Source organism: Lepus europaeus, chromosome 6 (genome assembly GCF_033115175.1).
Source record: "Lepus europaeus isolate LE1 chromosome 6, mLepTim1.pri, whole genome shotgun sequence".
Taxonomy (NCBI): domain Eukaryota; kingdom Metazoa; phylum Chordata; class Mammalia; order Lagomorpha; family Leporidae; genus Lepus; species Lepus europaeus.
The window spans coordinates 62307537-62335048 of NC_084832.1; the positions used below are offsets into that span (position 1 = coordinate 62307537).

The 27512-nt window shown below is 39.3% G+C and overlaps 1 protein-coding gene across 1 annotated transcript in view; it reads right to left on the bottom strand.

Annotated features, from left to right (window-relative positions):
• Positions 1 to 1494: 1494 nt before the first annotated feature.
• LOC133762097 (phosphatidylinositol 3,4,5-trisphosphate 3-phosphatase TPTE2-like) overlaps positions 1495 to 27512 on the bottom strand; it is a 110750-nt gene continuing 84732 nt past the window's right edge. Inside the window, exons 23-29 of the mRNA XM_062195171.1 lie at positions 25458 to 25538; positions 22596 to 22701; positions 20606 to 20697; positions 19463 to 19555; positions 6456 to 6526; positions 4252 to 4355; positions 1495 to 3228 (exon numbers count right to left, since the gene is read on the bottom strand). Of these exons, the coding sequence (XP_062051155.1) occupies positions 4253 to 4355; positions 6456 to 6526; positions 19463 to 19555; positions 20606 to 20697; positions 22596 to 22701; positions 25458 to 25538 (546 nt within the window). The 3' untranslated portion in view covers positions 1495 to 3228; position 4252. The remainder of the gene's footprint in view (positions 3229 to 4251; positions 4356 to 6455; positions 6527 to 19462; positions 19556 to 20605; positions 20698 to 22595; positions 22702 to 25457; positions 25539 to 27512) is intronic.

Genomic DNA, 27512 nt, shown 5'->3' on the forward strand with positions numbered 1-27512 from the left:
CCTGGCATGTTTCTAACTCCACCATTTGGGGCAAGTCCAATTGAGCATGTCCCAAATTGTATATCTCCTCCCTCTCTTTTTCCCACTCTTATATTAAACAGGGATCACTTTTCTGTTAAAATTTAAACACCTAAGAATAATTGTGTGTTAATTACAGAGTTCAAACAATTGTACTAGAACAAAAAATAATACTATAATGGATAAAGTATTGCACTGTACATCAACAGTCAGGACAAGAGCTGATCAAGTCACTGTTTCTCATAGTGTCCAATTCATTTCCACAGGTTTCCCCTTTGGTGCTCAGTTAGTTGTTGCCGATCAGGGAAAACAAATGATATTTGTCTCTTTGGGACTGGCTTAATTCACTCAGCATGATATTTTCCAGATTCCTCCATCTTGTTGCAAATGACTGGGTTTCATTGTTCCTTACTGCTGTATAGTATTCTATGGAGTACATGTCCCATAATTTCTTTATGCAGTCTACTGTTGATGGGCATTTGGGTTGGTTCCAGGTCTCAACTATTGTGAATTGAAAATGAAAAAAAAAAAAACCTTGGTTTTAAATTGGACATTGCATAGAAAATTAATCAATTTTTAGGAAATATCATGTAGGATCTCTGTCCTTAATGTTCTATACATTGTGATTTAATGCTATAACTAGTACTCCAACAGTATTTTTCACTTTGTGTTGCTATGTGGGTGCAAATTGTTGAAATCTTTACTTAATATATTTTAAACTTATCTTCTGTATATAAAGAAAATTGAAAATTAATCTTGATGTGAATGGAAGGGAAGAGGGAACAGGAAAGGGGAGGGTTGTGGGTGGGAGGGAAGTTATGGGGGGGGAAGCCATTGTAATCCATAAGCTGTACTTTTGAAATTTATATTCATTAAATAAAAGTTTTTAAAAAATCAAATATTTAGGCATAAATTTAACAAAGAAATGAAAAATCTCTTCCATGAGCATTATAAAATGAATGAAATCATGAACACACACACACACACACACAAGTTCCTTGCTCATGGATAGAAAGAATATTATTAAGATATCTGTCCTTCTCAAAGCAATCTACAGATTGCACACAACTCCAATCAAAAACAATGGGAGTCACTGGTACAGGCTCCCCATGTACGATCTCTGTTCTTAATGTGTTTTACTATGAAACTAAAAACAACACTACTAGTCAAACAATACCCTATACCTTGTGTGGTTGTGTGAGGGCAGCCTGTTGAAATCCTTGCTTAGTATATACTAAGTTGATCTTCTGTATATGAAGGTAATTGAAAATGAAACTCGATGAAGAGTGGGATGGGAGAGGGAGTGGGAGAGGGGAGGGCTGCAGGAGGGAGGGAGGTTGTGTGTGGGGGGAAGCCACAACAATACAAAAGTTGCATTTTGTAAATTCACATTTATTAAATAATAAAAAGAAAAAAGAAGAAGAAAAAACCAATGATATTATTTAAAGAAAAAAATCTTAAAAACTCATTTGGAATTTTACAAAAGTCCCAGAATAGACAAAGCATTTGAGGGAAAAAAATTAAGTTGCAGGCATCACAGTATCTGACTTTTTCAAAGCATACTACAAAGCTACAGTAATAAAAGCAGCATGCTACTGGCATAAAAACAGGCACATAGATCACTGAAACATAATAGAGAGACCAGAATTTAATCCCCATGAATACAGCCAGCTGATTTTTGACAAAAATGCCCACACCAGAATATAACATTATAGAAAGGATAGTCTTTTCAATAAATGGTAATGGCAAAATTGGATATAGAATAAAGTTAGGTTCTTGTCTGTTGCCAGATACAAAACTCAACTCAGTTGGATTGAAGACTTAAATTTAAGACCTAAGACTATGAAATTGTTACAAGAAAACAAGGGAAATGCTTCAAGGTAATGGAGTAGGTGACAACTTCTTGAGTAAGACCTGAAATGCAGGCAACAGAAGCAAAAGTAAATGGGCTTATATCAAACTCAGAAGCTTCTGCCCAGCAAAGGAAACAACAAAGTAAAGAGACATCCAAAAGACGGGGAGGAAATATTTCTAAGCTACTTATCCAACAAGGCTAGTATCTAAAATAGATCAGCAACTCTAAAAACTCAACAATAAGAAAACAACCAATTCATTGAAGAAATGGGCAGAGGATTTGAATAAACATTTTTTTAAAAAAGTACAAATGGCCAACAAATAAATGAAAAAACGCTCAACATTACTAGTCATTAGGGAAATGCAAATCAGCACCACAATGAGACATCACCTCAGCTCTTTCATAATGGTTGTTATCCAAAAGAAAGAAAACAACAATGTTGGTGATGTTGACAGAGGGGAATTTTTTACACTGTTGGTAAGAATGTGATTAGTGCAGCCACTGTGGAAAATGTATGAAGGTTTCCTTAGAAACTAGATATAGACTTGCCCTAGGAACCAGCAATCCCACTCCTGGATATATACCTCAAAAACATTTTATCAGACATACATGTTCCACCATATTTATGGCAGCACTGTTCACAGTAGCCATAATATGCAGTCAACCAAGGTTTCCAGTATTAGGTGACTGGATATAGAAAATGTGATAAACACACATGCATATACCCACAATGGAATATTATTCATCTATAAAAAATGAAATTCTATCATTTGCTGCAAAATGGATTGAACTGAAAGACATCGAAAGACATCAAAATCAGCTGGACATAGAAAGATAATATCCCGTTTGCCCTTATACATGGGAGCTAAAGTTAAAAAAAGAAAAACATAGAGGAGGAAGGAAAGGAAAGGGAAATGGACAGGATTAAAAAAAATATACCTGTGTGCATCAGTTCAGTTGCAAATACAGTGTTTTGTTAAAGTTCCTATTAAACGTGACCAAAAGATTGATAAGAATTATATGCTCCGATAGTATTAATGCTTCTGTGACTTTTTAAATTTGCTTTATATGAGTGACGTTGGACATCTTTTCACTTGGTTATTGATTATAGACCTTGCCTATTTTTCTGCTGCACTATGGTCTTTCTATTTTTTTTAAACTATTTTATTCAGTAGAATGTTAAACCTTTGACTGTAATATAAATTAAAAATGTCATCTCAAAAACTTTTAATAAAAGTGAATTTTAATAAAAGTACTTAAAGTAACAGTAGTCAAGAAAACGTGACTCCCTGTGGCCACAGGGCTGTCTTCTTTACAGAATTCCTCAGGCATGGATGAAGCTGGTCTGCGCAGGGCTGATGGATTTTAAAACAATACATATTATTAAGTATTTCTTTTGTCTTTTGTATGCAAAAAGAAGTTACTGATAAATCTTTATTTGCTGTGTTTACCAAGATTCTGTTACCCTCCTGTTGTGTGTGTGTGTATGTAACTGAAGTTTGTCACATAAGCTACCTGTGCAGTGCTTTGTAAAAGAAAACAAAATGTCAGTGCTGGGGACTGGTGTGTGAAACATTTCTCTTCCCTGGGTTTAAATTTTAGTCTTCTCTGCTGAGCTGATGTTTGGTAACAGAGAGTTTGCAAATCAAGTAGAGGGAGAAAATAGAAATTAGCTTTCTAAAAAATCTGAATACTTTCCCAAAAATATGTAAGTAAATACATATTAATGAGACAATAAAATCAATCATTTGATATAAGAGTTTGGTATCTCAAAGATATCCAGAATGATAACCTAATGTTCCTTTGCCCTCTGTTCCACATTTATCTCATCATAAGGTGGAAACTTCTCATGTGGTATATTACTTAACAAGCAAAGAAATATACGTCAGCATTGCGGTGTGGCAGGTTAAGCCATTGCTTGTAACTAGTGTCGCCTATTGGAGTGCTGATTAAGTCCCAGCTGCTCCACTTCTGAGTGAAGATAGCCCAAGGGAGTGAAGATAGCCCAAGTGCCTGGACCCCTGCCATCAATATAGGAGCCCTGGAAGGGGTACTGAGCTCCTGGCCTTGGCCCTGTGGCCATTTGAGCAGTGAATCCATGGATGGAAGATATGCTCCCTCACTCTTTCTCTTTTGCATACTCACTCTTTCTCTGTTGCTCTGTGTTTCAAATAAATAAATTTTTAAAAAATCACTATTGGCACTTTAATGTTTAATTAATTTCTCAACTATATACAATTATATACATGTACAAAAGTTGGTCTGTGTGCCTACAAATAGATAGCTTAGGAAAACATGTGTGGTACCAATTAGGAAGCATATGATGTGTGCTATAAGAGGAGGTACACTTAAAAGGGTACCAGCTACAGGAGAATTACCTCATGTAGTATTGAAATAAATCTCAACTGCAAATTGTGGACCATATATGTTCCAGGCTTTTCGTTTGTGTGGGTTGTCCAACTCATTTCGTCTTAGATACAGCCTGAGGGGAAAAGCAAGCACACATTACATTTTATTTTAGGGCTAATAGTCAAGCCCTGCAGTAGGGCTCCTTGGCCTTCATGAAAAGCCTTGCTCACCACATTTAGGACCTCAGCCTTTTTTTGTGTCTTCCTTGGCTTCCTCCACATCTCTCCCAGAATACCTTCATCTTCACTAAGTACCTCAGTGCCAACATACTGCCAAATCTTTTAACATCTCCTTTTATGGAATTAATGACATCCAAGATTGATAAAGCATCTGTTTGCATAGATGACAAGTCCACCAGAGGCTTGATGTGTAATAAGACCCAGTAACAGTGCCAGCATTGTGGTGTAGTGGATTAAATTGCCACTTGCAATGCTGGCATCCCATATTAGAGTGCTGATTTGAGTCCTGGCTGCTCTGCTTCTGCTCCAACTCCCTGCTGATGGCCTGGGAAGGCAGCAGAAGATGGCCCAATGGCTTGGGCATCTGTTGCCTACATCATGCCTCTCCCTCTCCTTCTCTGTCTCTCTCTCCCTCTCCCTATCCCTCTCCCTCTCACTCTCCCTCTATGTCTCCATCTCCCTCTCCCTCCTCTCCCACCCTCTTCCTTGCCCCCTCTCCTTCTCTCCCTCTCCCTCTTCTCCCTATCTCTCCTCTCCCTCCTCTCCCTCTCCCTCTCACTCTCCCTCCCCTTGACAGAGGCTTTAACGTACTGTGCCACAGAGCTATCTCTCACCTTTCAAAAAATGAATCTTTAAACAATAATAAAACCCAATAATACAGTGTTTTTTAAGAATGACATTGGTGTTTCTGAATATAAAACATCGTGATAGCTATAAAATCTGCTTTGCCAAGTAGTGTGTACATGTAAAGCTTACAGAAATATTTAGAAACTTACATAAAAATGATCTAATGTTGCTTCTCCGGTATGAACACATTGTTTCAAAGGACAAAACTGTACACTGCAGTAACAGCCTTTTTTTAGTAGTAGCACCAGGTTTCTCTATTTGAGGGACTTTGCTCATGTAATGAATCAAAGTTTATTGTTTGTTTACATCCAGATAGGAATGGATAAAAATTTTCCATGAAATCCAGCATTCGCCCTCAAAATGCATTAAATGTACGTGCATCACAGGAATGTGTGTCTGATGTTCCCTCTGCTGTCTTCTTGTAGGACTTTGGATGTCACTAGAGCCAGTTCAGGTTTCCAGCAGAGTAGGGTTGGATGTGATGAATAACAAATAAAGCCACGTGCAATTGCAACCACCTTAACTCTAACCTGAAGAATTTTCAAAATCTTTTTTCCTTTGGATTGTAGGGTATGTTGATATCATCTTTTCACCCCCACAGAACAAAACCCCAAAGTAGAGCACTTCTAGATTCAGGAATGAGTTTCCAGATATGGGTAAAATGTTCTTTGGAATAATAACCTTCAAATCCATTTAATAAATGCTTTTTAATAAAAAGTTTCATGATTGAGTTGTTAGAGAAATGTGTAATTGGGAGATTATTAAATTAGTTCTTGTTTCTCTTGATCCCTCTCTCTCATATGCTCTCCTCCTTTCTTACCCTCCTGTGCTCTCTCCCCATCCCATTTGGCTTCCCCCACCCAATAATAAACCTTTCCTCTAACTCCTGTGTGTTTTGTGGCAGCCTTACATCAGTGCCATGACTCGGATCCAGCCTCCCACATTGACCTTGCTCTCCCTTTGGGAGAGCCTCCAGAAATTGTGCCTTAGATTAGCACAGGTTGATGATTGCTCCTACGTGGATCAGCAATTATTGAGGGCCTGCCATATCTTGAATTCAAGGTACTGAGCATAATCATATTGAATTTCACTGGGAGTACATTATCACCACACTCAGTATCTGATTTTAATCCTTTGTAACTTAGTACATAGTCCTCTGGCATGGCCTATGAGGATCATGCAACAGTTGAGTCTCACATAGTTTTTAAATAATCACATTGAGTAAATGCAATAAATTATGGCGGCTTAGGATTTTCTTGTTTATTATATATCGAGATTATAACAGTTGGCAAAAGAATTGCCATTATACCTTACACACAGGCATTGAAGGTTAAGCTGTTTCTATCAGATTTACATTATATCCATACCTGTTGTTTTCTATGAAAGCTGTATTGAACCAGAAGAAGAATGCACATTTGTCATAATATTTGGGGAGATTCTAAAAAGACATGTTTAAAGAAAAAAATGGTTATTTTCACAGTAAAATTGATACCAAGAACTAGTTCCAGAGGATAATCCCTTTGGATTCTTTCCTTATTCTTCTATATATTGCTCTAACAACTGTACCCATTAAGTAGGCAGCACTTTACCCCTGATAATACACATAGAGACACAAGAAGGAGACTAATAGAATGCTCTTGCTTTGTCTTTTTGTTTCTATCAGGAATTTCAAGGATGGCATAAGCTTTGGGCATAGCAGTTAAGATGCCACTTGGGACACCCACATCCTATATAAGAGTGCCTGGATTCAAGTCCCAGCTCAGCTCCTGATTCCAGCCTCCTGCTAGTGCACAGCCTGGAGGCAGCAGGTGATGGGTCCATGCAACCCACATGGGAGACCAGATTTGAATTTCTGGCTCCCAGTTTCAGCTTTCCCCAGCCATAGCTCTTCTAGGGGAGTTGAAGCATAACCTAGCAGATGGGAAGTCTCTTCTCTCTGCCTTTTTTTTTTTTTACGTATTTGACAGGTAGAGTTAGACAGTGAGAGAAAGACAGAGAGAAAGTTCTTCCTTCCATTGGTTCACCGCTCAAATGGCCACTATGGCCGGCGCTGTGCTGATCCGAAGCCAGGAGCCAGGTGCTTCCTCCTGGTCTCCCATGCAGGTACAGGTGCCCAAACACCTGGGCCATCCTCCACTGCCTTTCCTGGCCACAGCAGAGACCTGGACTGGAAGAGGAGCAGCCAGGACTAGAAACCTATGCCCACATGGGATGCTGGTGCTGCAGGCAGAGGATTAGCTAAGGGAGCCACGGCGCCGGCCCCTTTTTTTGTTGTTTAATTTATTTTTTAAGGAATACAAATTTCATAAGTACAATGTTAGAAATATAGTTATTCTTCTCACCATACCCACCCTTTCCACCCATACTCCCACCCCGCCACCACCTCCCTCTCCCCTTGCCATTCTCATTCTCCATTAAGATTCATTTTCATTTAACTTTGTACACAGACCTACCATATGACCTATACTAAGTAGATTTCAACAATTTGCACACACACACAAACTGAGAACTAATATTATAGTTAACTCATAATGAAACTCATTGAGGGCAAAGGTCCTACATGGGGTGTTAGTGCACAATGACCCCTGTTGTTAATTTACTAACACTCTTATGTATGATATCAGTGAGCACCTGAAGCTCTTGACATGAACTGCCTAGGCTTTGGAAAACTTTATTTTATTTATTTATTTATTCATTTATTTTTTGACAGGCAGAGTGGACAGTGAGAGAGAGACAGAGAGAAAGGTCTTCCTTTTGCCGTTGGTTCACCCTCCAATGGCCGCCATGGTAGGTGCGCTGCGGCCAGCGCACCGCGCTGATCCGATGGCAGGAGCCAGGTGCTTATCCTGGTCTCCCATGGGCTACAGGGCCCAAGGACTTGGGCCAACCTCCACTGCACTCCCTGGCCACAGCAGAGAGCTGGCCTGGAAGAGGGGCAACCGGGACAGAATCAGTGCCCCTACCAGGACTAGAACCCGGTGTGCCAGCGCTGCAAGGTGGAGGATTAGCCTAGTGAGCCGCGGCGCCAGCTATTTATTTTTTTGACAGGCAGAGTGGATAGTGAGAGAGAGAGACAGAGAGAAAGGTCTTCCTTTTTGCCGTTGGTTCACCCTCCAATGGCCGCTGCGGCCGGTGCATCATGCTGATCCGAAGCCAGGAGCCAGGTGCTTCTCCTGGTCTCCCATGCGGGTGCAGGGCCCAAGCACTTGGGCCATCCTCCACTGCCTTCCCGGGCCATAGCAGAGAGCTGGCCTGGAAGAGGGGCAACCGGGATAGAATCCGGCGCCCCGACCGAGACTAGAACCTGGTGTGCCAGCACCGCAAGGTGGAGGATTAGCCTGTTAAGCCACGGCGCCGGCTTGGAAACATTTTAAGTGCATTAACTGTCAGCATTTGGACAAGGGCATAAGCAAAGTGGAAGTTTTCTCCTTCCTTTAGAGAAAAGTGCATCCTTCTTTGATGGCCACTTCTTTCTGCTGGAGTCTCACAGAGTTCCTTCATGTAGAACATTTTTTGCCACAGTGTCTTGGCTTTCCATGCCTGAAATGCTCTCATGTGCTTTTAAGCCAGACCAGGAACCTTAAGGGCGTAATCTGATGTCAGAGTGTTATTAAAGCAGTTGTCATTCTGTTATTCTACTGAGTGGACTGCTTCCCATGTTGGAAAATCCTCTCTTTTCAAATTCTATCTATTATTATTACCAGGCATTTGATCCTGTGTGTGTATATATATATATATATATATATATATATAAATTATTTTAACACTTAATATGATCACTTTAACAACTAAGATGGCATTTTTACCATCAAGCTTAATGGGATTTGGAGTCCCATGACAAAGTTTTAAACTGCATCCTTAGAATTAAGTCCACAGGAATGTATACAGAATTATAGAGCTTTACAATTACAAACTTCCTCTTCCCTCTCTTATTCCCACTCTTGTTTTTATTGATATATATTTTAATTTCCTTCATATATATATATACAAGTATATATATATTTTTTTTTAACTGTTAAGAGTTCAAAAAAAAACTATTCCTTGACAGTCAAGATAACGAGAGTTCAAGTCATCCTCTCTTGAAGTGAATGTTGATTTCACTTCTATAGATTTTGTTTTTGGTGCTCTATTATTTCTCACAGATCAGAGAGAATATATGGTATTTATCCTTTTGGGACTGGCTTATTTCACTAAGTATGATGTTTTCAAGATCCATCCATTTAGTTGCAAATGAACTGATTTCATTTTTTCTTTACTGCTGTGCAGTATTCCATAATGTATGTATCCCATTATTTTTTTTTAAATTTATTTGACAGAGTTAGAGTGTGAGACAGAGAGAAAGGTCTTCCTTCCATTAGTTCACCCCCCAAATGGCCACTATGGCCAGAGCTATGGCAATCCGAAGCCAGGAGCCAGGTGCTTCCTCCTGGTCTCCCATGCGGGTGCAGGAGCCCATGCACTTGGGCCATCCTCCACTGCCTTCCCAGGCCACAGCAGAGACCTGGACTGGAAGAGGAGCAACTGGTTCTAGAACCTGGTGCCCATGTGGGATACTGGTGCTGCAGGTGGAGGATTAACCAAGTAAGCTATGGCGCCAGCCTCCCATTATTTCTTTGTCCAGTTTTGGTTGATGGGTATTTATTTTGATTGCATGCCTTAGCATTGTGAATCAAGCTGCAATAAGCATGGAGGTGCAGATAACTCTTTTGTTTACTGATTTCATCTCCCTTGGGTATTTCCCAGGAGTGGGATGGCTGGTAGGTCTACATTCAGATTTTTGAGGTATCTCTGTACTGTCTTACAGAGTGGCTTTACCAGTTGACATTCCCACCAACAAGAGATTAGAGTACCTTTTCCCCCACATCCTTGCCAGCATTTGTATTTTGTTGATTTCTGTTTGAAAGCCCTTCTAGTGGGACTGAGGTGAAACCTCATTGTGGATTTAATTTGCATTTCCCTGACAGCTAGTGTTCCTTAAAATTTTTCATGTGTCTGTTGGCCCTTTGGATTTTCTGTTTTCCAAAATGACTGTTTAAGTCCTTTTTCCATCTCTTAAGTGGGTTGTCTGTTTTGCTGTTGTGGAGTTTCTTGATCACTTTGTAGATTCTGGTTGTTACTCCTTTATCAGTTGCATAGTCTGCAAGTAATTTCTCCCATTCTATCAGTTGCCTCTTTGCCGTACAGAAGCATTTCAATTTGGTGTAATCCCTTTTGTTAATTTTGACTTTGCCTGTGCCTCTGGGGTCTTTTCCAAGAAGTCTTCGCCTGTGCTATTGTGAATGGGTTTGATCTTAGACGTTGAATATCAGCTGTGGCATTGTCTGTGTCTACAAAATCTGTTGATTTTTGTGTATTGACTTTATATTCTGCTACTTTCTATAAGTTCCAGTAGTCTTTTAGTGGAGTCTTTTGGATCCCCTAGATGTAGAATCATGTCACCTGCAAATAGGGATTGTTTGACTTCCTCCTTCCCAATTTGTATCACTTTTATTCCTTTTTCTTGCCTAATTGTTCTGGCTTACCTTCTAGGGCTATATTGAATAGCAATGGTGCCAGCGGGCATCCTTCTCTGGTAACCAATCTCAGTAGGAATGCTTCCAAATTTCCCCATTCAGTAGGACACTTGTCATAGTTTATTCATAAATTGACTCAATTGTGTTTCTCAACTGTTTCTTCTGTTCCCAGTTTCTTAAGTGTTGTTGTCAGAAATTGCTTTGATTGTGTTGAGGAATGTTACCTCTAAACCAATTTGCTTAGAGTTTTCACCATGAAAGGATATTGTATATCATCAAATGTTTTCTCTGCATCTATGGAGATAATATAGGGTTTCTATTCATGCTTTTGTTGATGTGATGTATCACATTAATTGATTTGTGAATGTTGAACCATCCCTGCATACCAGGGATGAATCCAACCTGGTCTGGGTGGATGATCTTTCTAATGTGCTGTTGGATTCTATTGGCTAGAATTTTGTCAAGGATTTTTGCATCTATGTTCATTAGTGAAATTGATCTGTAATTCTCTGTTGCATCTTTTTCAGGTTTAGGAATTAAGGTGATGCTGGCTTCATGGAAATAATGTGGAAGGATTCCCTCCCTTTCAATTCTTTTGAATACCTTGAGAAGAATTGGAGTTAGTTCTTCTTTAAATGTCTGGTAGAATTTGGTAGTGAAGCCATGTGGTTCTGAGCTTTTCTCTATTGAGAGGGCCTTTATTACTGATTCAATTTCCATCTTGGTTATGGGTCTGTTCATTTTCATGGCTTCATTTAGGTAGCTTGTATGTGTCCAGGAATCTATCCATTTCTTCTAGGTTTCCCAGTTTGTTGGCATATAGCTCTTTGTAGTAATTTCGGATGATTCTTTTTATTTCTATGGTGTCTTTTGTTGCATTTCTTTTTTCATCTCTGATTTTGTTGATTTGGGTCTACTCTATCCTTTTTTGTTTGGTTAGCTGGGCCAATGGTAGGTCAATTTTGTTTATTTTTTCAAAAACAGCTCTTCAGTTTCCTGATGTTTATTGTTTTTTGAATTAATTTTATTTTTTTGAAAAGCAAGTTTTATTCAGGAGTACAAGCCATGATAGGGACCCCATCCAACCAATCGGCACAGCGGAGGAAGGAGTAGGCCCCGGTCTTTGTTTAGGAGAGTTTTTAAGGAAAAAAGGGCTACACCAGCAGGAAAAAAGAGTTACATCAGCGGGAGTTTATAGAACAGGAGCTTTGGGTACAGAGAGTTACAGCAGGGGATTACAGCACAGGAGCTTTGTGTACAGGGAGTTACTTTGTTTAGCAATCTCTACTGTGCTGTCTTTGGTCTACCAAGCTAGCTGTCCCTGGTAAGATTTGATATCTCCAGAATGCCTTAATGCCTGCTTTTACAAGGACTCAGATCTGCTATGGGAAACAGAGGCTGCTTTTTTTATTGTTTTAAAATGGAGTCACTTTGGCTGTTCGTTCCCCCTCTGTTTTTGTACATGTTTGAAAAACCCAATCATGGGTTTTGGACTGACAGTTTATAGGTTTCACAAACATTTACGGCTCTATACTGGGACCGTTGGACCATTAATTCAATGGTGCCCAGTCTCTGTTTCATAAACTGTACAAGTTTGTCAATAATGTAAAGGCCAAAGGTTAAAATTAAAATCAGAAGGATAATGGGCCCTATGACTCCTGATAGGAGGGTGGTGAGCCAAGGAGAGGAATTAAACCAAGAGTTGAACCATCCCTGGGAGGCCTCCCAGTCTCTTTGGCACTTTTCCAGACCTTTTCTGATCTTAGCCAGTCATGTTATCTTTTATTAGACCCGAGTAATCGGCATAAGAGCAGCATTCTTTTCCAGAGTGGAGTCAGCCCACCACATCAGTCCCAAAAGTCCAGGAGGGGCAGAGGGATGACAATTCATCTTCAGAGCCACCCCTGCTGACATGGGGCAACAAGGCATGCTTCTCTGGCATGGGGTGATGTCTTAGGCCACTGTCTCCTGGGTGGGGAGCCGAGCACATTCCTGTAGTAGCATTCGGTTGACCACCTGGTTGCTCAAGGCCTTGGTTCGCTCTGTCACCAGCTGTAAACACTTAACCAGACACTGTACTATAGAGACAGGGTGAGAATAAAGCAAATTCCAGCCAAGATCAGGAGAAAAGTCACTCATTAGTGTGGGAGAGGATTATCAGTACACACATGCTGGGAGTATAAACAGCAATCTACTACAGAGGACAAAGAATTTACAGAAATCCTCAGTTTAATTTCTGTTCTTCTTTTATACACAGAATAATGACTAGTTATTTGCAGCTTGTCTTTAACTTTTTAACTTTGTGCATTTACTTTTCCTGAACAAGGCAGAGCTGCTGTTGCTATGTGTAACTGAGACAGTAGTTGATATTTAATAGGAAACACTGCTCACAGAATTATACTCCCTACTAGCCAAGTTTACCTAAAATGAATTATCTTGATAATAGAGAGATTTCTTCTGTAATTTTAATTAATTTTTCCTACTAGTTTTGAATTTGGTTCACTGTAGTTTTTCTGGATCCTTGAGATGCATTGATAGCTCATTTATTTGGTGCCTTTCCAATTTCTTGATATAGGCACCTATTGCTATAAACTGTCCTCTCAACATTGCTTTGGCTGTATCCCATAGATTTTGATATATTGTTTTGTCATCTTCATTAGTTTCCAGAATTTTTTTTAATTCTCTGTTGATTATTCTATAATCCATTGTTCATTCAGGAGCATGTTGTTCAGTCTCTATGAGTTTGCATATGTTCTAGAGGTGCCTGGATTGCTGATTTCCAGTTTCATTGCATTGTTGTCTGAGAAGATGCATGGTATGATTTTTTTTAATTTGCTGATACTTGCTTTATAGCTTATATATGGTGAATCCTAGAGAAAGATCCATGCACTGCTGAGAAAAATGTGTGTTCTGCAACTGTAGGATGAAAAAGTCTGTTGATATCTGTTAGGTCCAGTTGGTCTATAGTGTCCAATAAATCTGCTTTTTCCTTGCTGAGTTTCTGTCTGGTTGATCTGTCCAATGCTAAAAGTGAAGTATTGAATTCCCCCAATACTACTGTATTGGAGTCTATGTCTCTCTTTAGATCTCATAACATTCTTTTCCATAGCCAGGTGCCCTGTAATTAGGTGCATATACATTTATAATAATCACAGCTTCCTGTTAAATTGATCCCTTAATCATTACATAGTGGCCTTCTTTATCTCTTTTAAAAGTTTTTGTGTTAAAGTCTATTTTGTCTGATATTAGGATGGCTTATACCATCTGTTTTTTGGTTTCTTTTGGTAGGGAATATCTTTTTCCATCCTTTCGATTTCAATCAGCATGCATCTTGTTTGATGAGATGTGTTTCTTATATGCAGTAAATAGATAAGTTTTTTTCTTAAATGGTTCAACCAGTCTGTGTTTCTTATCTGGATAGTTGAGAGCATTTACATTCAAGGGGACTATTGGTAAGTAACAATCTCAATCAGAAAACTTAATTGTAGCTTAGACAGCACCTTTCTTAGCTCCTCTAATAATGACTCTGTCCTTTGTTCTAGGCCCTGTCTAGTGCACTTGGGCCTCATTCCTTTGTAATCATAACCTCTACTCTACCACCAATGGCTCTACTCCCAATCTGTGTGTACTGATGGTCCTCTTCCCCACTTAATGCTGTATAATTGTTCAAACCTGGTAAATGCCACTCTTAGGATCATTGGTTACTATCCTCACTCTGTCTTTTATGACCTTGTCTAAATATGATCAGAGTTGGCAAACTTGGAAGGCTTCCATAGCCTTGGCAACTCATGACGACAGCCTAGGATGGTTACTGGCGCCATAAACTAGAGTGTCAATTTGTTGGGTCAACAACAGGAGCCACTGTGCACTTGCTCCTCATGTGGGATCTCTGTCCTTAATGTGCTGTACATTGTGATTTAATGCTATAACTAGTACTCCAACAGTATGTTTCACTTTGTGTTTCTATGTGGGTGCAAACTGTTGAAATCTTTATACTAAATTGATCTTCTGTATATAAAGAGAATTGAAAATGAATCTTGATGTGAATGGAAGGGGAGAGGGAGCAGGAGAGGGGATGGTTGCGGGTGGGAGGGAAGTTATGGGAGGGGGAAGCCATTGTAATCCATAAGCTGTACACTGGAAATTTATATTCATTAAATAAAAGTTAAAAAAAATGAAAAAAAAAACAACTTTGCCCTGCCATTTTTCCAAAAATATTCCTATTTTTTACTTTTAATTCCCCATGAACTCTTAAGGAGAGATTTTCTTTCATTACGTTCTTTCGTAGTGATGAGCATGTTTCTGTGTTTCTGTGTGCAGCACATTCTTAAACATCTTTTGTAGCGCTGGAAGGGTGGTGACAAATTCTATTAATGCCTGATTGTTAGGAAAGGTCTTTATTTCACCTTCATTCATAAATGAGAGCTTTGGAGGGTATAGTCTTCTGGGTTGTCAGTAGTTTTCTCCTAATGCTTAGAATTTATCTCGCAATTCTTTCCTAGCCTGTAGGGTTTCTGATGAGAAGTCCGCTGTGAGTCTAACTGGAAATACTCTTAAAGTAATCTGGTTTTTCTCTTGTGCACATTTTAGAATCTTTTCTTTATGCTTTACTGTGGTGAGTTTGATTTACAATATGTTGTGGTGAAGATCTTTTCTGATCATTCTATTTGGTGTTCCATGTACTTCCTGTACTTGAATGTCCTTTTTTTTTCTCCAAATTAGGGAAGTCTTCTGTTATTATTTTATTAATCCTTTCTCTATTTCCACACCTTCATGAACTCCTAGAATCCATATGTTCAGTCATTTGAGAGTATCCTATAGATTCTCAATAGTGTTTTTTTAAATTTTTTTATTTCCTCATCTTGTTTTTGGTTTGTATAATTTTCTGTGCTTTGTCTTCTAAGTCCGATATTCTTTCTTCTGCTTCACTGAATCTGTGCTTTCAGGCTTTCCACTGCATTTTTATTTGTTGTATTTAATTCTTCATTTCATTTTATTTTTCTTTAAGATCTCAATTTTATGGGAGCAATTTTCTTTCATATCCTGTATGGATTTCAGTAGTTCATGCATTTGCTTCTGATTATTTCTATGTAATCTTATCATCATTTTTGAATTCCATTTCTTGCATTCCTTCCATCTCATTATCTTCACAATATAGTATTGTATTGTTGTGTTCTTTTAGGTGTGTCATGTTATCTTCCTTATTCTTGTTTCTTCAATTAGTGCATTTGTTTTTCGACATTTGTGAAGATAGTCCTTGGTTGCTTTTTTGTTTTTTTGTGTTTTTTTGCTGTGGTGGCTTTTATCTGTGTACTATGACTCTTTAGATAAGTGGAATGTCTGCTTTCAGTGACTATCTAGAGGCTTGTAGTGGGTGTGGTCAGGGAGCTCTTTTAAGTTCTCCAGGTAAAAGGGCACATCTAAGGTACATACCCAGGTTTTGCCTGGTAAATCTCTCCCAATTATTAAATAGGGGAGGTTTATTCTGCTCAGATGAGATCCTCTCCTCAAAGGAGACCAGTGCCTGAGTTCTAGCCCCAGTGGGTATAATATTCATCTGCTCTGCTCCTAAGAACACAAAGGATCTGTGCATTCCTCAGTGTAATTTCAGATACCCCTGCATTGTACACCAGGTAACCATGGAGCCCTGAGCTTGTGAAGTCTCCTACTGTAATTGCCCAAAGTCCTAACCACACTATAATTCCTCCCACACATACTCAGTTTTTTTTCCATAGTCGTTGCACAGAGGCTTCCCACAGTCACAAGCTCCTAGCCCCTGTTAGTTCTCCCCACCAGAGTCAGGAGTCTCTACTTGGCTGGTTGCTGGGGGTGGACACAAACTGGTGCATCTGAATGTATGTCCAAATTGGTGCCAGATCTATCTGCTTGTTACAGGATGGCATTCTAAAGTGATTGGGAAAAATGTGTCCCTCCTTTTTCTTTTTTCTCTTCTAGTTTGGCAGGTACACTATCACCCCTGGGACTCCAAGCCAGATTCCTTCTAGGCTCTTCCTGAAACTCTATCACCAGTGGATTGGTTTGCTGCAGTCTGGTATCACCTCACTTTCCAAGACTGGTGTGTAGGCTCTCAGCTTCTGGAGTCCTGAGTTGTGGGCCTCCACAACCTCCATGATGGTCCACCATGTACCTCAAATTTTTGTTTCCTCTGCCCTTTTTTTCTCTAACTCTTCCATGAGGCTGAACTCTCTCCACTTTTTTTAAACTTTCTTCTCCTGGACTAGAGCAGTAAGCTCCTTCCATTCTACACCATCTTGGGACTCTTCACTCTCTGCCTTTAAATATAGAACTTTTAAAAATTTTAGGGGAATGGTGTTGTGGTGCAGCAGATTAAACACTGCTTTCAGTGCCACCACACCATGTTGGAGTGTTGTTTCAAGTTCTTGCTGCTCCTCCTCCTATTCAGCTTCCATCTAATGTGCCTAGAAAGGCAGCAGAAGATGGTCCAAGGATCTGTGATCCTGCCATCCATGTGGTTGACCCAGAGGGAATTCCTGGCTTTTATTTTTATCTGGTCCCCAACCTGGCTGTTAAGGCTATTTCTGCCTTTTGCTCTGATGCTCTGCCACCAGCTGGTTGACTGCATATCTCCCAGATGCCCAACCCCTTTCCTTTTGACTCTGTAAGGTGTGCTGCTTTCACCTCAATGGATCTGTAAATAAAACAACTTTTGGGGTGGGCATTTAGCTTAGTGTTTAAAATAGCTTCATCCCATAGTGGAGTTTGATATCCATCTCTAGCTCCTGATTACAGCTAGGGTAGACCCTTGAAGCCAAAGTGATTCTGTTCCTGTCAAAGAACAGGAGACCTGGACTGACTTCCAGGTTCCAGGCTTCCACTCAGCCTCATCATAGCCATTGTGGGCACTGGGAGCATGAACCAGCAAATGGGACCTATCTGTCTTTCATACGTCTCTGCTTCTCAAATAGTTTATTTTTTTTAAACCTGCTTTGTGTGTGTGTATGCTTCCTCTGTTCTCTCCTGATCAATAGCTCTGGACTTTACTTTCAGTTGGTTTTCTCCTAGCGGGTTTTTATCTTGGTAGGACAAATTGGACAAAGTCCAACAAGGGCCACAAGGGCAATTGTCAGTGTACACCATGGAATGCTACTCAAGAGTTTTAAAAAATTGAATTCCTATTGTATGCAAAAAATGGATGAAACTGGAAAACATCATACTTAATGAAATAAGCCAGTACCCAATTTACAAATTCCTTATGTTCTCCCTCATCTGTGATAACTAACAGAGCACCTAAAGGTAAGCTATAATAGTGAAACTGACACTTTGAGATGCAATAACTTTGAACAGCCCTTGTCTTGACTGTTGAGGAACACTTTTATTTTCCATACTATTTGTTGAATGTTTTACTTAGTATAGAGTTAATCAGATGGGTATAAAGTTAAATGAATAGACCTTAGTAAAATAGACCTTAGTAAAAAATTAGGAATGGGACTGAGAGGGAGGGGGAAGAGTGGTAGGAGTGTGGGTGGTAGAGTGGGTATGGTGACCTAAATCACTTTGTTCCTGAAGTTGGACTTATGAAATTCATAAAGTTTATATCCTTTAAATAAAAGATTCTGGGAAGAAAAACTGGTTTCCTGGGAGAGCCACAGCTGCTACTCACAAGCAGGCACTTAGGCATCAGGCATCTGCCAGGATAATGAAGCATCCTGTGAAAAGCACAGTGTAAACCTCCATGACCACCTCACCTGCAGACCTGTCAGGGCAGGCTACAGTTTACAGCCACACTCCAGAGAGCCCTCAAGAGCAAATTACTGGCATATTCAACAAATATCAACCATTTCTATAAGGAACAGCTGCACTAACTAGTTAGCCCTACTTATTGAAGATGATACAGTGTTGATGATGATAGAAATATCTGACATTTTGAGTGCTTTCATAATCAAAGGCTGCATGTTACCCAAGTGCCCTGGGCCAATGACCTTTACACCATTGCTTCTACTTAGAAACCACTGTTTGAGTGAGAATTTAGAGCAGCTCCATTAGGTAGGAGGCTGCCAACCAGTGTGACAAATATCCAGGTGACTTGTTTCAACTCAGTGACCATCTAAATACTTACGAGATTCTTTTCCAACAGGTAGCAAGCAGGGAATGAAGGAAGGTTCAAGAAATAAATTTTAAGTGGCCCAACATACTTACTTGTTGGCAGTTCTGATTGATGATTTCATAGAAATATGAATTGAAAGTATTGAAGATTATAAATTTGTTAATGCAGAATGATATGCAAACAGAACAATTTATGGCTGGTCAGCAGAAGTTATGCAGATATGTTCAAGTAAAGAAAATGAAAGACATTCTTATTTCTTATAATTTAAATATAGGCTTAATGCATACTCTTTGTAATAAGCATCAATTTAGAGAAAACCAAAGTTCCATTCACTTTATGGCAATGTATTTTAAAGGTATAAAACAAAGAAGTTGTCACTGCTTTTATGTAGTAAAATCATATCTTTTTTAGCACCTTGTATTTTGTTTTTTGAATAGTAATATATATATACACACACATATATATATGTATATATATGTATATATACATATATATCATATATATATATATCAAGTAGAATTTAAAAACACAAATGGGCTTAATACATGTGAATTATATAGAATGTTTTTTTTTAAAAAAAGCAAAAAATCTGATATTACATATGTTTTTCTTTTTTGAAAGTATGTTAATGATATGATGCTTTCTTCTCATCCCTCATTAAGGATTGACGTCTCTCATCTCTGCTCTTGGGATTTGTAGCAACAGACATCCTAAACCAAAATCAATCAAAAGGGCAAACAAGTACAACAGCTGAAGTAATTTCTTGATTACTCACCCGAGAGAGAAATCTGACTTTAACGTCGTCATATAAGATGGGACAGTTCAACAATTCAATAATGACTCTGTCAGTTTCGATATCATGAAATATCTGTGAATGAACACATGAAATTCAGAGCTAAAAATCTAGCTGCTGATGGGATCTGTAAAACTGAAGTGGTTTTCACTTATCCAGCCTTTCTGTATTTATCAAGTACTCTTATCCTTATAGCAAACTCACTATATATATTAATAAATAAAAACTGTTGGGGCTGACACTATGGCATAGTGGGTAAATCCACCACCTATGGTGCCAGCATCCCATATGGGTGCCGGTTCAAGTCCTGGTTCTCCACTTCCAATCCAGCAATCTGCAATGGCCTGAAAAGCAGTCTTTGGATGGCAGGGTCTCTGGGAAGACCCCTATAAAGCTCTTGGCTCCTGGCTTCAGATTGCCACAGGTTGGCATTTACAGTTCCTAGGCTCATGAAAGAAGCTTTCTTATTGTTCCACAAAAGTCCTTATATAGTCTTAGGCATCGCTTAAACATTTTACAAACCATTGACTACTAGGGTCCCATTGCTTTGGGTAAAAAGACTCCTCTTTCATCCATATGCTTGCATAGTTTCTCATAGTGCTAACCCACAGAACCGTTGAGTTAGAATCATCTGGAGCATTGCTAAAACTACAGATAGCTGAGACCTATTCTAGATTTCCTGAATCATACCTTGGAGGCACAGATGATGAATTTGCATCTTTACAAGCTCCTGGGAGATTTTCTTGTACACTACAATTTGAAATTTCAGTGCTGGACATTAAAAGATAAAATGACCAAGAGGAAAAAAATAACTACAATCTGAAATTAAAATATTGATAGATTCCTGGTTATATGCTCAACATTTGTGGGAACCTGAATGGCAAAGCCACAATTTAAAATGACATATATTTTAGAAAGTACCCTTTAAAAACCTTTTTTTAAAGCAATTTGATTATTTTAGCTCTGGTTTACATCCAAAATCCTGGTTTCCATGTTAAGTAATAACTACAAAGCAACATAACATCTCCTTTGTGGTGAGCAATGGTTTGGGAAGGCCAACATGCTGATTTAAATTTGAGCTTTAAAACAAACTTCAGAATTTTTACTTCATATGCTTTCTCTTACCTTACAGTTTTTAGAAGATGAACATGAAAAGACTGTCTGCTGCATTGTTATAATTTGAATTTTTAGGTCACTTCCATCACCTTTCCCAACACCTTTATAAAATTAAAAAGATAGGCACACTAGTGAGGAAACAGTAAAATATTCTAGCTGGTTCAAAGTACCACACACTGACAGGCAGACAGTAAATGATGCAGATGCAAATAGCTAGATGCAAATGGGTCAGTAACCAATTGCAATCCACTGAGCATATCCAGGTTTCATTTCTTGTACAAAAGTTGTTTGCATTATCACTTTTCTACAACTTACAAAGTAGTTGGAGAGCTCAAAGACAATAAAAGAGGAAGATAAGCCTAGAAAGCATGTAGTAACAGAAAAGACATCACCCATTTCAAAGGCTCTCATTCTTTTTCCTCTCACTCTCCCCAGCTCCTCTCTCTTGTTGTCACAACCATTTGAAAGACTATTTTTATTCCAAAATCAGGCCAACCCCAGTAGGTGTGGCCTATTGCAGGACGATTTTAACTTGCCCAACTGGCCTCCCTGAGTGGGTCTATAAGTAAGATGCATGGAAAGCTGAAACCTAGGGTCATGAAACCTCAGTTTCCTTTTTTTTAAAAAAATTATCTATTTATTTATTGTAAAGGCAGAGTTACAGAGAAAGAGCGAGAGACAGAGAAAGATCTTCCATCTACTGGTTCACTTCTTCAAAATGCCACAATATCCATGGGTGGGCCATGCTAAGGCATGCACCCAGATATCCATCTGAGTCTCCCACTTAGCTGCCAGGGACCCAGGCACTCAGACCAACCTCTGCTTCCTCCCAGGTGCTCTCACAGGGAGCTGGATTTGGACAAGCACTTACATGGATTGTTGACATTGTCGGCAATACCTTAACTTTCTGTGCCATAATGCTGGCCCCTGAGATTGAGGTTTTTAAATCCTCTATATTAGTCTGAAAGAAGGAAATTATTCCCATAAAATTCCACATGACTTCACATCCACTAACTACTATTATAAATCTGGTCTAGTTCTTCTGTTTCCAGATCTCCACCTTACACTTGTAAGCAATGTCTCTACAGGATTTAAATAAAATCCAAAATAGTATTTTTGAAAGCTTTTATTTAATAAATATAAATTTCATAGCTACAACTTTTTTTGTATAGCAGTTCTTCCCCCATACCTGCCCTCCTACCCTCACTCCCATCCCAGCTCCTACTCCCTCTCCCATCTCATTCTTCATTAAGATTCATTTTTAACTCTCTTTATATACAGAAGATCAACTCTATACTAAGTGAATATTTCAACAGTTTGCACCCACACAGACACACAAGGTATAAAGTACTGTTTGAATACCAGTTTTATCATTAATTCTCACAGTACAACTCATTAAGTACAGAGGTCCTACATGGAGAGCAAGTGCACAGTGATTCCTGTGGTTGATTTAACAATTGACACTCTTATTTATGATGTCAGTGATCACTCAAGGCTCTTGTCATGAGCTGCCAAGGCTATGGAAGCCTTTTGAGTCCACAAACTCTGACCTTATTTAGACAAGGCCATAATCAAAGTGGAAGTTCTCTCCTCTCTTCAGAGAAAGGTAACTCCTTCTTTGATGGTCCCTTCTTTCCACTGGGATCAATCACAGAGATCTTTCATGTGGGCCATTTTTTGCCACAGTGTCTTGGCTTTCCATGCCTGAAATGCTCTCATGGGCTTTTTAGCCAGATCTGAAAGCCTAAAGGTCTGATTCTGAGGCCAGAGTGCTATTTAGGCTTTGAGTTTTGAGAAACCATTCTCGTTGTTCCTATGAGAGATAACTTCATTAGGCTAAAATGCCCATTGACTTCCCTGAAATTGTTTAATACTCACCAAGATTTCTTTAGATACCCTAGAGTAAAGCTCATCTGTGTATAGCCACAAGCAAGTCTTCCCAAATAATGGGAACATTGTCACTTCTACCCAGTTTTTCAATTAAACATAAAACACTTACTATGAATTGAATGAATGATGATTTTGTTTGGCCGGAGGATTTTTCTGGGTGGGAGAGTCCAGTGGTGGAGACGCTTCACCTTTTCAAAGTAGCCTACATATCTATGCTGCAAAGCAACAGAAGCTTCAAGTTAGATGGAGATGAAAAGCTGAAAGTCAGAAATTCCTATTGTGAGGGCAGGGCATAGAGCTTCATCAGGGCAGCAAGATATTAAAGAAACACTTGCTGGATTATGTTATGAAACAGGGTATATTTTATGTTTGTGGCATTATAACTGCCTTAAGAAACAATATTGAACTAAGTGCTATGGGAGGAAACCAGAAAGGAGTCAGGTCTGGCTTATAGGTTGATTATAATTATGATTGTACAACATATTGATGTGTGGATAGAAGCAAGGTTGTGATTGAGTTACAGGAAGCTTTGTGATTGGGTGAGGAATTATGACTTGACATAAAGGAACCTCTGCCCTGGGGCCTTGCCAACAAAGCTCTCAGATCTGAAGTCTGCAACTGAGTCCTTCATGGCTATCCCAGTGTATCAGAAGATATTCAAGTGTAGCATATGGTGTGCTAGTTCTGGACTAAAGTCTGGGAAACTGTGCATGACTACAGGAGAAATGGAGAAAAGGAGATGTATGGAGAGAGTCAGTGAAGGAGCTAAATTTCACATATCCTTGACTCTTGCCACCAGATTCATGGCATGACACAGTGGTGAAAAGCTGGGAAATGCAAAGGGTCTAACTATGTTAGAGTATGGGATATGTGACAGCACTTAGTGGAGGAGAACATTTGAAATATCCAATTGTAGATCTTGAATGCTAGATTAGAATATATAGTTCCCATGGCAACAGAGAGCCACCATGGATTTGGGGCATGGAAATGGTGTGATTAAAGATGGACTTCCGTGAGTTGGTACATTACTTTCAGCCTATGGTGTGTTTGTATCTTGTTTGTTTGTTTGTTTGTTTGTTTTGCTTAGGTATGGGAGAAAATTATTAGTGGGTAAGGCTGAATTCTTTTATCCTAACCAAAGACCTAGGACAGGCAGTTAACATGTGCTGCTTTCAAAGCCCAAGGTAGCTATTCAGTTGCCATCACTTTAGTCAAAGAATATCTCTCATTCACAGCTACATTCACACCTCCCTAAGAATTCTCAACCAGCTCTCATTGCAGTTTTAGGGGAACAATACAGAAGAGAAGCTGTCCACAGCATGGACTAAACTGGGCTTCAGAGTTTGAAAGATCCAGACTTGAGTGCTTGGTTCCAGTGGTTAATTTCTCTGAACTTCAATTTCATAATCTGTAAAATGGGATTCATAATAGCACCTACTCGTGGAGTTATTGAGAATATTAAATGAGGAAATAAATATAAAGTCCTTAGCGTGTGTCAACAAAATCTAGACTGTTGTAAACTCCATCAGTTAAATGCTTTGATTTCTGCAATAAACAAATCACAAGGAATAAAAATGAGTTGGGAAACAGAAATAGAAAGAGACCTAAGAGAAGTAGTGTTCAAATGAAGTGTCTGGGCCTTCTTTTATCCTAACTGAAACAGAGTTTTCTAAGTTACTTAGGCAATTATGAAAATTTAAAAATGAACTAGAAATTTGAAATTGTTAACTAAGATTTTTTAAGGCATACCATTTTTAGATATGATAAATGGTAGTAAGAGTTTTGGGTTCTTCTTGGACCTTGTTAGATGTCATATCAAACTATTTGTGGGACAAAATGATCTGATGTCTGTAATTTGCTTCAGAATAATCCAGGTTTTGGGAAAGACAGCATGGAGTAGGGTTGAGGAGTTTGAATAGAGAGAGGAGGGCATGAATGAAACATGATTGGTTGGTTATGGGATAAAGTGATCAATGAAGTTGCATAATGAGTATAAAGGGATTTATTGTATAATTCTCTTTTTTGTATATGTTTGAAAATTTTCATAATCCTCTTAAAGCAAAAAAATCTATTAATCTCCACATGAATGTTACGATTATTAAATGAGATACTTGTAAGTAGAGAATTGTTCGGTAGGTTTTTTTTTTTTTTAGATTTATGTATTATTTATTTGAAAAGCAGTGTCACAGAGAGGCAAAGGCACAGAGAGAGAGGTCTTCCATTGGCTTATCCACTCCAAATGGCTGGAGCTGGGCCGTTGGGTGACCAGGAGCCAGGATCCTCTTTCCAGGTCTCCCATAGGAGTGCAGAGGCCCAAACACTTGGGCCATGTGCTGCTGCTTTCCTAGGCCACAGCAGAGAGCCAGATGAGAAGAAATGTCAGGACCCAAACTGGTGCCCATAAGGGATGATGTCACCACAGGCAGCAGCCCCACCTGCTAGGCCACAGCACCAGTCCCACAATAGAGGGTTTGAGAAATGTTTATTTTCCTTTTTCTTTCACCTTCAAAATATGGTTTCTCCCTTTCCCTCCCCCTCCACTCCCACATGGAAATCATCCAGAAGTAGTTCTTGTGATGTTCTTTGAGGGCAGAATTGCTCTGGGAGGGGCTTGTGGAAAAACTCAGTTCCTCCTCGACAGCAAAATCAAAAGCAACTGACTTTTAGATAACCTTTAGGAGTCTGGAATCTTAGGTATTAGACTTGCCTATTACAGGAAAGTAATCAACTCCTGAACTCTGTACACAACCACAAATATTCAATGCTTTAGAGAGGACCCACTGCTCCTCAAGCCTGGGCAGCAACTGAGGTGCAGCTTTTGGACCTGAGGAGGAGTTAAAGCCTGCTGCAGGGCACTCAAGGGCCACTGCCTGATATCCAGCAGAGAAGAGTCTAAAGTGAAACCATGTGTCAGGGGCTAATCTTAACCCACTCCCCCCAAAGAAGTGCCCCCTTTAAAATGAAAACTTGCTTGAGAGGGAGTTTCCACTCCATGATATTTGGTGCTGGTGGTTTGATCTGTTCGTCGATGTCCGAAGAATGAAAGACTATCCTATAGAAAAAGGAACAACATAACAATGGTTCATCCTCCACCTTCCCTTTCCCATAGTAGATGTTTTTTAAGTTTCTAAGGAGAAATTGTTTCCTTAAGGGTGCATTCTTTGAGGAGAGGTTGCTCAAAATAACAGTATTAAAAAGGCCACATCAAAGATATGTCTTCTTTGATTATTCCTGCATGCATGGAATTTCAGAACTGGAAAACTCTTGGAAACCATTTGGTCCAACTCTTCTTCCTACACTTCCAATATACAAATGAGAAGACTGAGACCAAAAGAAAAACAAACAACTTGCTCTGGAGACAATGTGGTCAGTTGGATGTAGCACTAGTCCATGGCCCTCAGCGTAGGGCCCTGGACTATAATATTAATTTTTAAAAAAATTTTAAAACTCTATGAGATCCCAGCAGAAAGAACAGGACATCAAAGAAGGAGGTACTTTTCTCAGAAGGGAAGAGAGAATTTCCACTTTGATTATGGCCTTATCTAAATAAAGTCAGAGTTTGTGAACTCAACAGGCTTCCATAGCCTTGGCAACTCATGACAAGAGCCTAGGGTGATTACTGATGCCATAAATAAGAGTGTCAATTGTTAAATCAACAATGGGAGTCACTGAGCATTAACTCCCCTTGTAGCATCTCTGTCCTTAATGTGTTGTACTATGCAAATTAATGATAAAACTGGTCTTCAAACAGTACTTTATACCTTGTGTTTCTGTGTGGGTGCAAACTGTTGAAATCTTTACTTAGTATATACTAAGTTGATCTTCTGTATATGAAGATAATTGAAAATTAATCTTGATGTGAATGGGATGGGAGAGGGAGTGGGAGATGGAATGGTTGCAGGTGGGAGGCAGGTTATGGGGGAAAAAGCTGCTTAAACTGGCCGGCGCCCTGGCTCACTAGGCTAATCTCCACCTGCAGTGCTAGCACCATGGGTTCTAGTCCCAGTCAGGGCGCCAGATTCTGTCCCGGTTGCTCCTATTCCAGTCCAGCTCTCTGCTGTGGCCCAGGAGTACAGTGGAGGATGGCCCAGGTACTTGGGCCCTGCACCCACATGGGAGACCAAAAAGAAGCACCTGGCTCCTGGCTTTAGATCAGCACAGCGTGCTGGCCACAACACGCCAACCATAGCATGTCACTTGGGGGGTGAACCAATGGAAAAAAGGAAGACCTTTCCCACTGTCTCTCTCTTTCTCTCACTGTCTTACACTGTCTGTGGGGGGAAAAATAAAAGAATTGAAAAAAAGAAAAAGCTGCTATAATCCAAAAGTTGTACTTTCAAAATTTATATTTATTAAATAAAAGTTTCAAAAATTATTAAAATAAAGGAAAATAGTTTGTCCAATAGAAAAAAATTGAAACTATAATCCACATTAATAAACCCAGGAGATAGACAAGCACACACATAGACACACACACACAAACACACACATCAAACTGATATTTTCTATCTCCATTTTAGTAAGGAAACGCTACACATTAAGTTGTTTTTACAACTCACGGAAATAATGATGTTTGACTTAGTGTCCTCAGACACTTACTTTAAAACATGTGTATCTTATACAGACAAAAGTGGCTAGATTAGAGAGCTGGCTGTTGTACATAACCCTCAGCTTGTCTTCTTTCTACTGCAGACCAGCAGACCAGAGCTGCTGGAAGTATGTGCTTAAGTGGCAGCTTCTCAACAATATCATGGCAGAAAATGAACCCTGCTTAAGACATGGGAACAACTCACCTTGTTTTCTCAGCAGTTTCTACATGTTAGATATAATGTCTATTGACTATGCAAAAATAATAATTAACCATTAGAGACTCAGTGGTAAAGCGAGACCTATTATCTATTTTTAGCATATTCAAGGGTAGCCAAGGTCCTCCAGAAAACTCATCTAATTAATCTTGATATTATCCCCATGAGGAAGGAAGAAGTCTCCCTAGTGGCAAGGATGCATCTCTTCCTGCAGTGCTCTG